General features: G+C 30.2%; 1 protein-coding gene across 4 annotated transcripts; it reads left to right on the forward strand.

Annotated features, from left to right (window-relative positions):
- Window positions 1–4,958: 4,958 nt before the first annotated feature.
- On the forward strand, window positions 4,959–10,907 carry LOC145009870 (uncharacterized). Of its 4 annotated transcripts, XM_078968500.1 has the most exons (10): window positions 4,959–5,541; window positions 5,665–5,733; window positions 5,835–5,898; window positions 7,376–7,510; window positions 8,300–8,393; window positions 9,037–9,152; window positions 9,244–9,422; window positions 9,511–9,613; window positions 10,356–10,544; window positions 10,620–10,907. In XM_078968500.1, exons 1-7 carry the CDS (start codon window positions 5,423–5,425, stop codon window positions 9,400–9,402), a joined length of 756 nt encoding a protein of 251 aa, XP_078824626.1. In that variant the 5' UTR covers window positions 4,959–5,422; the 3' UTR covers window positions 9,403–9,422; window positions 9,511–9,613; window positions 10,356–10,544; window positions 10,620–10,907. The 4 variants fall into 4 exon arrangements, with proteins under 4 accessions (XP_078824626.1, XP_078824625.1, XP_078824624.1 ...); XM_078968499.1 differs by having other exon boundaries at window positions 9,507–9,613; window positions 10,356–10,907; XM_078968498.1 differs by having other exon boundaries at window positions 10,356–10,907.
- Window positions 10,908–12,869: the final 1,962 nt, after the last annotated feature.

The following is a 12,869-nucleotide window of genomic DNA, read 5'->3' on the forward strand; positions in this document are numbered from 1 at the left end:
CTAAGTGAATGTCCCAAAGCAATGAGATTAAGATAAATGAAGAATATGTGTGTAAGAGCATGTACCAGAGCATGTATACGTATTAAGAGTATGTAAAAAGTATAAACAAGATACATATAGAAGAGCATGTATGTAACAAAGAATATGTTGGTTTAGAAGAGAATGGTATTTTATAATACCCAAGAGATAGAAGAAATAGTTAGAAGATGATTATATGCAATATAATCAAAAGAGTATGTAATTATGTCTAGCTATCATTAGTATTGTGTAGAATGTTATATGATACTATACATAGATAAAGAAGAGGTACTTAATAATTTAAGTACCAGTAGAGAAGGAATTAATGGTCTCTTGATGAGACAGGAGATTGATATTCCTTTGGGAACAAAACATAAAGGTTCTTTTGTGACCGAGAAATAGAAATTCCTACAGGATTAAGAGTAAGGTTCCTATGGGAATAAGAGTATAGTTCTTTCGGGGATAAGGGATAGAAGATTCATATAGGAACAAAATTAAGGTTCCTATAAGAACAAGAGTAAGGTTCCTACGAGAACAAGAGATAAAAAGGTTCTTACGGAAACAAGAGTAAGATTCTTACGGGTACAAAAAATAGAAGGTTTCTTCGGGGAAAAAAGTAAGGTTCCTATGGGGACAAGAGATAAAAGTTTCCTTTGGGGTTGAGAGCATGGTTCCTTCAGGGACAAGAGATGCATACTTCCTTCAAGAATAGCATAGTGGTTCCTACGGGGACAAGGAGTATGATTCCTCCAGGAATAGAGTACAGGTTCCTATAAGGACAAAGAATATTATTCCTTCAGGAATAGAGTAAAGGTTAATACAGGGACAAAGAGTATGATTCCTTCATTAATGATATTATGTAATATATACCTATAGGGAAAGAGATAGATGATTTCCTATATGGAAATAGATAAATGATTCTTGCGAGAATCTAGATTAAGTATGTAGAGAAAGGTTCATTGAGAGGAACAAGAAAATGTAATCCGTGATGGATTAAGATTGAGGAATCTACAAGGGATTCAAGAGAAAGCAGAATTAGTAAGGATCCATGAGGGATCATCAGATAGTGAACTAAGGCTAGATGAGCATGCCTAGTAATGAAAGAGGGATGTTGCTCCCTTAGAGTAGAGTAAGAGTAGAGATAAAGAAGAAAAGAGATATAGTCAAGGTTAGAGTATGTATATAGTATGAGAAGATCTTGTTTAGAGGCTAAGAGAAGAGTATGAGAAGTATTTGTTAAGAGGCTAAGGTAAGAGTATGAGAAAATAACTAGTTTACACACACACACACACACACACAGAGAGAGAGAGAGAGAGAGAGAGAGAGAGAGAGAGAAATGAAAGAATGAGCTGAATAACAATGTATTCTCTTAGATGACAGAGTATGAGAAAGAGAAAAGAAAAAAGATAGATAAGAAAACATAGAAGAATAAATCGTCAGACACGTCGTGTCTGATACTGCATAGACGTTTATGTTTTAAAGGTTCAGGTAGTAGCAGTCATTGTACCAGAAAAAAAGACAGGATCACAATGAAGATTTATATAGTAGGTTGATATTATGCATTTTTGTTGTGGTTGTAATTTGTATGTAAGAATTTGTTGTAAGCTCGTGATTTTTCTTGGGAATTAAAATGTTTTAATTAGAGTAGAATTCCGTAATGTATGTAAAACTCTGATAATTTCCATAGATTATAAGTGTAAATCTGAGTAGTTACAAGAAGTATGACATGCTTTTTTTTTGTTTATATTAGAAATACTACAGTTTCTTGGAAAAGCTAGAAACAAAATACCTTTCCAAGGTCTTCCAAAAAATCATAATTTAGAACTTTGGTTACAATTTCATGTGAATTATGTGGATTTTGAAATTGTGTTTTGATTTAGGTGTTAGGAGTCTTATGCTTGTTGGTGTTTATTGTGATAACGAATAAACTATTAAACTGGCTTTAAATCCAGTATTTCACGAAAAACTAAACATATTAAACTAGATTTTCATTTTGTTCGTGATACAAAATCGCTTCAGAAAATCAAAGGGCTGATATTTTTACTAAATTTATAACTTCAACTCAAAACAATTGTTTTTATTCTGAGTTAGATTTTTTTATTCATTTCAAGTATAAAATTTAAAAATTCCTTTATGACTATCTTGATAACGGGTGTTGAAAGAATAAAAGTTCGTTGTTATTAAGTTGGAAGATTATCATAAAAGATTGTTTGAAATGTTGTGTCTATTATTTATATGCAGGTGGTAGTTTATGGAGGACTGAATATGCTTAAATTTAAAATTAAAGGACTATAGCTCGTTTAATAGATTCTTCATTTGGACATGCGGGTCTAGATTGGGTCGGATCTTGGGTTTAGTATAGGTTAAACCGATGTTTGACCTATGGTGATTGTTCGATGTATTCAATGTTGTTTTAGCTCTTGTTTGTTCATTGTTCAGTCTTTGAGCTCTCTATATTTTCTCTCTTGTTTTGTTCTTCGTTGTCTTGTAGCAGAAATTAGGGTTTCACAGTTTTGTATAGATTCGTTTGTTATCTCTTGTAATCTAGATTTATACTTTGTGTTCATCGGAGCATGAGTGTCATTGTAGTGAGCTTTGTTGTGTAAGTTGTATGTAAATCAAATGGATCTTATTTTCATAATAAAAATCTATTGATGTTGTAATAGATTTGTGTTTTTCATCATCAATAAAAAAAATCAAACTTGTTATAAATAACAAAAATACTAATTTTCATTTATTTCTAATCATTTCTTTATATACAATCCAATCTTTATTTTTAAGCCTACGATCCTTAATTATCAAAAATTAACAATTTTAATTTCTCTTCTTTGAACTCTAGAAATGGCAACGTGCAACTGCTCCTGTGTTCTCTAAAAAATAAATCAACATTCAATAAAGATTGTCATCAACCCTTGTTAATTGTCATTGTAAAAGTAATGACTAATAAAATAAAGGTCTGAGTTGAAATTTATCTTTTCATAGGAAATATATATGTATTTATTTTATGAGTTAAAATGTTGAAGATGATTAAAGACATTTGTTATATATAATTATAAACTGAGTTAATAATAATAAAAAAATTAAGTAATTATTCATAAAATAGACAAAGAAAGATATTTGAAATAGTTTATAAAGATTACAGGAAAGGAAAGATAAGAAGAAAATCAAAATTCCTATCATATGAATATTGTTCTTAGTATTAAAAGCTTTAGATGATGTTTGAGCCTTTGATATATATATATATATATATATATATATATATATATATATATATATATATATATATATATATATATATATATATATATATATATATATATATATATAAATTAAAGGTTAGGTTCATGTGAGATGACCTAATTTTGTGAGATCATGAGACGCAATCCTAGCCATTCATTTGGTAGATAAAAAAAAAACATTTTTAAAATGCAAAATAATTGAAATTTTTTGAATTTTTTTAAAATATTATTTTCGAAATTTATATTTTCCAAAAAAAAATAACAAAAACCAAAAAAATATGAAAAAATACATTTTTTTTTACATATTCTAGTAGAATAAATAGATTATTCTACATATCTGAGAAATCTAGTATAATATTCTAACATTCTAAAAAACACATTAGAATATTTACAGTGTAATATTTTATTAGAATATTTCACGTATTTAAAAAGAAACGGTAATTTTTGTATTTTTATTTTTATTTTTTTAGGTAATTAAAGTTCCAAAAATAATAATTAAAAACAGAAATTTTTGGATTTTTTCTTTTAGTTTGCATTTTAAAATTATTTTTAGATTTGCTCTCACGGTATCACAAAATTAGCATGGTCTCAAATGAACCTGAACATATATATATATATATATATATATATATATATATATATATATATATATATATATATATATATATATATATATATATATATATATATATATATATGGATTTTTCTATTATAAAGTATAATTTTTTTAATTAGCGTTGCTATTTAGCACATCTATAATGCACATGTTCTTTTATGAGTCTATAAAAGAAAAAATTAAAATTAAAATAGAATAATAAATCTATATATAAGTTTAATAATTAATTTAGAAATCATAAATAAATTTAAACTATAAGAAAATAAATATAAATTACATTATAGTAATAAATAAATTTAAATTGGTTATATATATATATATATATATATATATATATATATATATATATATATATATATATATATATATATATATATATATATCTTTACTATCTTATAAAAGAAATCTAACTATTTCTAAAAATAGATTGATTATAATAATAATATTTTTTTAAGATGTCCAAATGATGAAGCTGATAGTACAAGTAATCATTAATAAAATAATATTAAATTTTAACCATATTTTGAATTCAAATATTTATCATCAAATCTCCTTATATTTCTCAACAATTTGATATGGTTTCCTCAAAAATCTCGGATTCATTCAAATTTTGAACCCTTTTAGATATCCTTAAATTTAGCATGTTGATTCAAATATCCCTCCAATCGCATATACCTCTTTGCTCCCTCCTCTACTATAAAGTCTACCGTGCATGAACAAAAAATGACTTCATTTCCCAAATAACACCATAGTTTGATTATTTTGTCTTCGACGTGTACTTTCTTTTGTAACATAACATTTTTGTAGAGGAAACATATCACTAAAAGAATTTACATGCCCCGCCGCTTTGCGCGGGTGCACTGCTAGTGTATATATATATATATATATATATATATATATATATATATATATATATATATATATATATATATATATATATATATATATATTAAAATTGTCAATCCTTAAACTTGCTAAAGATTTGACAGTTTTAGTCCTTTGATTATGGATAAGATTGCAGTTGTGTCTTCTTTTATGGGGCATTTTTTTGTAGTTTTCTATTTGCTCCTTCTAATTGATTTATTAATTTTTTTTTCCTATCGTGTTTCTGGAATGTGTATTCCACCACCGCCAAGCTTCTGACACAACATATACGTGGGTTCTTCCCTTTTCTTTTCTTCTGCATCTCCTTGCTTACTCACCCTTAATTGCATCTCTTCCCACCGCCATTGTTTCGTAGAGCTTCCACCGCTTCTTTTTCATTTTGCATCCCTTCAATGCGATTCTTACCCTTTTCGTTTTAATTCTGTAATCGCCGGTGTGAGGTCTGATTTTTGCCTCTTCGATTTTACCCCAACCGATTCATCGATCTTCACATCAGACGAACCCATCCCCACCTCCAATTGCTTCGCTTTTCTGTACCGACATCGACTTAGGTTCAGAGGAAGACCGACAAACGGAGTCGTTTGACGATGCGATGTATCACTCCACCATCGCTTACGTGTGTTTCTTGTGCGACAGATGCAGAAGCGACAGGTAGGTGAGCAAGATGGAGAGTCGGGTGTCTCCTTCACTTAGACGACAGCTGAAACACTCAGGCACACATATATGTGTTGCTTCAAAATCCACCAGTGTCGCTTCTGCAACCCACGACCATCATCACATCAGGTTTAATTTTGGATTGATTAAAGTCCAAAACCCCCACTTCCGAACTTGTGCTTCAAATCTTACAGTCTAATAATCCATGATCGATGGGTCTGAAATCAGTTTATGTTTCTTTTGCGTTCATAGATCGATTTTAGGTTCTAGACGTCTCCCTTATCAATCCAAACTTCACAAATTGAATGTTTCGGGATTCAGGTAGGGTTGAGCACTCAAATTTTATAATTCCATGCTTTGTCTATTTCAATTTTTGGGTTAATCACTTAATTGGTTATTGACCTGCCCTCTTTACTGTGCAGTATGATGCTGGATACAGACCCGATGAGGATGAAAGCAAAGAAAACAACGACTCCTACTGATTACGTGAGTTTCTTACCATTTTTAATTAGGTATATTAGATTAGATTATTTCCCCAAGTTTGTTTGTTCATAGGCGAGCTCTCTAACAGGCGCTAAATCAATAATATGTTATGATAAGACACTCCCATCTTTCTTCTGGGATTTTTTCTTGTGCCTACTGTAAGAGATAAATTAACCATTTAATTTTCATGATTTTTTTATCTTGACAAAAATATTTATTAATCCCAGAAATATAAACTAAGTGTATGTGTATATGTTTGTGTTTTGTTTTGGTTTTTGATGTTGCAAATGTGATTCTTATGCAGGTTCTTACAAACTCTCATTCATTGTGTGTTGCATAACAAGCTTCATATTTATATAGGTTTTATTTGATAAAAGTAAATATGTTACTAGAATTGCAACTAATATCATCAGAATTGGGAAAGATGGCTCGAAAAGGATAATTTTCTTTAACGTTTCTCTCCTATTTTGTGGACAAATATGGGTATTAATATTATATTATTACTATTGGACCATAAGGATCAAGATAGGAACAAACATAGTTGGTAAGGTAACAATCCTAACCATTTGTTTCCTAATGTAGATAATTCTATTTTTTTTTTTTCTTTTTTTATGTTTTTCTTTTTGTAAGTAGAAAGAAAGTTTTAAGAATACATCATGATTTCATAATTGCATCACCTGTTTGTGTCATTATAAACACAATCTTGCAACATTTTATCATGTAGATGTTGGTTTTAAGAGAAATTGATGGAATGGTCGTTAAGTTATAAGGCTTTCTTCCCACCTTTGTCTCTTTTTATGTTATTTTGTTTGTATGTGCTAAATTATAAATCAACTAAGTAATTGGGTCTTATATTACTGAAAAACAAGACTTGATCATTTAGGTAAAATTATATTCAAACATTTTTTATTAAATTTCTTAGGTTGTAGGTGAGAAGAAAGCTCATAATAACATAAATGATGAGGTAGAACCAATTGATCACTATGTCCATAACAGTTGGAAGAACTTGAGCATACTGAGGTTTGTTTTTATTTTCCATTGTAATGACTAATATAGGTGTAAGCTATTAGACTCTAATTTCAAATGTATATTGGGCTAAATGCCCTTTTTCATGTTTCTGAGTGATTTTTTTTAGTGATAGTCATGTAAAATAATGAAGTTTTTGCTATTTTTAAAGCCTGTGTAATAAGAAATGTCCAGGCTTATGATTCTGATGATTAAAATCACGTTTTCCTTAATGTTCATCATTTTTCAGTTGAAGATTAGGTTTTTCTTATTGGCTTCTAATAAAACTTAAGGATAGACTGGTGACCGGCCTCTTTTCATTTGGGTCAATTAGTCCTTAGAGTTTTTGTAACCATAACAAGGGTATTTTTGTAATTTTGTTCTTTTGGTGCTTGTAGATAATTTCTTTTAATGAAGAACAACAGCATCAATCTCAACACAACTTAAATGAATTTCTTTTTTGCTTCAATTTCAGTATGGCTTGCTCAATCAAGGAGTGGAATGGAAAATCCTCATAAATATGTTTTTATCGCTGCTCATTCAAGGGTTGAAGATAGGGATTTCTCAAATGATGATAAAAAAGATGCAGAACATTTTGCAGCTGCTAATGGTGAGGAAGATATGGTCAGTGAGGTTTTGTTGGATGTTTCGTCTATATAATAATCAAATCTTTTTTGTGTTTTTGAATGATATTATTAATAATCTATGCAGCAATTTTGTTTGGTATTTGTATTTACGACTTATTCATTCAGTTTTTCTCATCAATTGAGGTTAATCTCCTTAAAAATCATATATATATATATATATATATATATATATATATATATATATATATATATATATATATATATATATATATTTTTGTGTTTTTTTATGACATTGTTTGATGCTTCCTCTTTTGAATCACGTTGGACTCAATGATCCAAAAATTCGATATATTTTGTGTTTTCTTATGATATTATTGATAGTTTATGCATGAGTTTTGGATATTTTTTTAATCACTCTTTTTGATGAAATTTTGGGAATTTTCTTGAATTGTCACGGAATGGAATCTCAATACTTGAGATTGAAACGATATTTTTGCAAGAAGTTTCAGATCTTAACAATTAGGGAGCAGAATTCTCATATTGCCCTTTTCATAAATTTAGTCTTATTAGATGTGTTGTTGTGATGGGAGTAATAAACAAAAATAACAACAAATCTACAAAAAACTACATTTGCATGGGTCTCTACACTAATATCTAATAAATTTTATATCTACTTCCTAAGTTTTGCCTCTATATACATTGTTGTGCTATTGTTTCTTATACATTAAGCAAATTTATCCATTTTAGATTTTCTTCTCAATTTTGAACTAAATTAGGTTTTGGGTTGAACTGAATGGCCTTTGGCTGTACAGATGACTGATGAGGCCAAATTGAATCCCATAAATCTCACCAATGACATCATCCCACGTGTCATGCCATATCTTTATAACTCTGCTAAGACGTATGGTATGTAATGTATACACATGAGCAGTGATAGTAGATCTTATTTGTTGAGTTTTTCAAAGAAATTTTTTTACAAAAGTTTTTAACTGAATTTTTTTTTTGTCACAAATTCCATTCATGTTTATACAAGTTTTAAAAATGTTCAGATTTTATAATTAGTTTTCAGAATAGTAAATCTTGACCAATGAAATCCATTAGCATGTCTTTCCAAATTTTATATGCTGATCACATCTATGTGTCACATACATGATGTTATTTCAAAGACCAAAGTACAATCAGCATAACTATAGATTTTATGTGGTACCTTTGCATTTAAATTTTCCATATGAGTTTAGATTACACATATTATATGCAAAAGTGAAAAGCATCATATAGGCATAGTTAAAAAAGCTGTTCGTTTGACCTGAAACTCAAACAGTAAGATCCCGAATATAAATTAAAGGCTACGATCTATATTAATTTTGTTCAACAATGCGTAATCTGATCTTTCAAACAATATGTATTAAGTCCTTTGGATATTTGTATTCAGGTAAAGGTAAAGGAAAAAATTTATATACATGGATGGGCCCATGACCTTTTGTGCACGTAACAAAACCTGCACTAAGACGACTGATTTTGGCAAATTATTCTCAATTTCAAAAACTAGATGGAGGAAATTCGTTGGCAAAGTTGCTACTAAGTGGGTTAGCAGATGTTGAAGCTGATCAATGGGCAAAACATAGAAAGATTATAAATCATGCATTCCATGTGAAAAAGCTTAAGGTTCATCTTCTTTATGGATTACCATAGCAAAAGTGTCAATATGTAACTAAAATTAATAAACCACTGATTCCATTAATGCTCCTTTTTGTAGCATATGGTACCGGCCTTTTACATTAGTTGCAGTGATATGATCAACAAATGGGAAGTATTAACAAAAGAAAGATCATGTGCAGTGGATGTACAACATTTCGTAGTAGCTATGAAGAAGGAAGAAAGATATTTGAACTTTAAAAAGAACAAACATAGTTAGTTATGAAGGGTTTACAATCGGTAAGTGCACTAATTTCCATTAATAATTTTGGTTTTTAGCATCTTAATCATTCCAAAAAAATCATGCAAAACCGTTTGCTTAAGGAAGAGGAGGAGCGAAAACGCCATTTTTGTTTCTGTGATGATGATTCCGTGGGGTGTCAGCCATGATCACATGTGGCGATATTGCGTCCCTCGAGAGGGAGCCTCTGGTAAGTTAATGTGACTTAATACTAGATATAATTTTAATTTTTTGTTGGAGAATACCAACATGCTTTACTATTGCTACCAAATGAGCAATATATTTTACTTTTTATCAATAATATAATTGTTTTCACATACATGAATAAAGTCTTTTTCTTTTTCAAATTTTCTAGAGTTGAGTGGATGACCATTTTACTCTTATGTCTAAGAATTTAACGCTCCAACATTACAACAATTTGCAATGAGACTATGAGTCAATCTCTCATCAGTTGTACATTTGAAAGATATTGAAATATTTTTCAGCAAATATATTCAGATAAAAGAATAAGATTGATTTTTATTGGGAGAATTTCATATATGCCCCTCTTAAACTTCAAAATATCATATTTGCCCAGTTTAATTTTTCAATATCATATTTACCCTTCATAAACCTTCAAAATATCATATTTGCCCAAATCATTTTTATAATGTTTTTAATATTTTATAATTATTCTTTATACCTTAGAATTATTATAATAATTAAAAATATTAACCATATGATCCTTACGTCTATGATAATGGAATTAATAATTATATTTAAGTAATTTTACTCTAAAACTTTGTAGTTTTAAATTTGGTTATTTAAAATTGGTTAAATGATAGCTTAAACTTTTTTAATTTCAGTTGAAAAAGTAGTTTTTAGGATGATATTGGCCATGCACACTTTTATTACATTAATAAACTTCAATTCTTCATAAAATCCAACTACAGTTTTAGTGTCCTGTGGTATACGGATGGCTAAAAGAGTGATTAGCCATGGTTCAAAAATGGAGATCATGTCTGATTTGGAATTGGAAGACGAATGCTATGAAGAGATATTGGTCACGGATGATAGGTTAAAAGGGTTGGATGCATTTTCTGAGAAGCGGAAACCATAGTACAAACGCGGATGAAATTAACGTATTTTGGTTTATTGATATTGGCAACGTACTTTAGTTTTTTTTCTTTGATAAGGTGTATAAGTTTTTTTGATAGGTACTATGGGCGGATGGTTGTCTTACTTTAACATGGAGTTGCAGAGAGAGAACTTGGTCTTTTCAATAACTAGGAGGGGAAGTGATGATGGCAGGAAGGGAAATAGGGGTAAATTAGTCATTTGAGGATAGGAAGGGTTTTTTGTAACTAGGATGGGAGGTGATGATGGCAGGAAGGAAAATAGAGGTAAATTGGTCGTTTAAGGATCACCGATTGTATTATTGCTTTTGTAACTTAGGATTAGACTTTTAATTCTTATACAATTGATTAAAATTCAATTTTTTTTAACTATATATGTCACCCATAATAGCAACATACTTACATTTCGATACCAATATCAACAATGGTCATCAAATCACCAACAATATACTGAGCATCCTGTCGGTTTTTTTTTTATTTTTATTTATTTTTTATTTTTTATTTTATACTTTAGTAGCGAATCCAACCCCCGGGAAGCGGGGTTTCCTTATGTAGTTTTAATTATTCATCTATGTAATAATATAAATAGTAATTGATACAAACTGTTTTAGTAGTTTTAGATAGACTACACAGTTTTTTAATCCATAACGAATGCGTATAATTAAACATAGTTGATATATAAAATTCGGTGATTAATTTAAAAATTCATAAATAATTATTGGTAGAGGGAAATGTTTAAAATGTCATTTCAAAATACGGTTCAGTAAATATCCACGTATCAATTATGTTTGAGAATACTTTTTAAGTTACAAAAACTGTCGTATCCATTTGGGAATTATATTGGTCGAAAATATATAAATATTTTTATTATCAATCATGTAAAAGATATAAAAAAATTAAATATTATTATAAATACATTAAAAAATATTAATTATCTTAATTATTTATTTATGTAATAATATCAACGGAAATTTACACGGTTAGTTCCGGTGGTTTTAAATCGATTCCAACCCAATCATAGCCCAATAGACCCAAAACTAAGTCCTTAGATCAATTAGGGCTTCATTAGGCCCATGAGGGTTTTATAAGGCGGGCACCACCTACAACTACCTCGGGTAGTGGTGGTCGACGGCGGCTCACAGCGGCGGCCACCACCTCACGGTGGTGGTTAGGGTTCTAGTCCAATTGAGTCCAAGCATCCAAAAAAACAACTAAATGCAAGCAAAAACACTCTGCCATCCAACACGACGGTTGGTGGCGGCAGCCACCACCCTACGGTGGTGGTTTTGAGTTTCTTTTCTTTCTTCTACTTTCTAATTACATTTTACAATGTTTTAACCCAAAATAAACACACACACTAATAGATAAACACACACACAACCACCCGTGTGGTTGCCAACGGTGGTAGATGGTGGCAACCACCACTTCACGATGGTGGTGGTGGCTGTTCTTCGAGAATTCCGGCCAAACAACACACAACACCACTTCATTGCGATAGACACACACACACAGAGAATATACCCGAACTGGTGACAACTTTGTCTTCAACGGAAATAGGCGGCAACACCACCAGAGTTAAGATACAACACTGAAGAGATAGCGACGATAGAAGGAGGATGGTGCTGTTTCAATGGCGGAGCTGCAACGACAGAAGGTAGATGTGACATCCCTACTTTCACGGTCAGAAAAGACCGATTTTGTTTATGCTTTATAAAAATCAGAATACATCTTTTAATAAAAATGTTGCGGAATTTGTTCCCAGTAAAACATGATAAATACGTTATCAAAACATTTACAAAGAAAAGTATTTTTAATTCCTTTTAAAACATTTGGGATGTCGTCGTCAATACAGAAACATAAGCATAAACAAAACTTACATTTATTTACACTAGTGATCCACATCTCTTTAATCTCATAGTGTAATGTGACATCATCTCAATACCTGTAATATAAATAAACTGAGTGGGTCAGGTTGGGAAACCTGTTGACTACATAGGGTTTTTAACCCACAATAATATAATTATTATGTTTAAACAACCAAACAATCAACCCAATTACTCATCCACATTATCTTCTTTACTCTTAAGGATCTATCCTAAGAGTCATCTATCCCGCATTCGTTCATTCTGAAGTCCTTTGCTTCCAGAGTTATAAGACTGGCACTAAATCCATAGCTTCCAATGCTCGTTTGTAAAGCACTAATTCCATAGCTGATGGGTACTAAATCCATAGTTACCAGTGTTTATCTAATAGGTACTAAGTCCATAGCTACCAATTCGTAACAAGTACTAAGTCCATAGCTACCAGTGTTTGTCCAATAGGCACTATGTC

The sequence above is a fragment of the Lactuca saligna genome, chromosome 8 (assembly GCF_052625555.1).
Source record: "Lactuca saligna cultivar CGN05327 chromosome 8, ASM5262555v1, whole genome shotgun sequence".
Taxonomy (NCBI): Eukaryota; Viridiplantae; Streptophyta; class Magnoliopsida; order Asterales; family Asteraceae; genus Lactuca; species Lactuca saligna.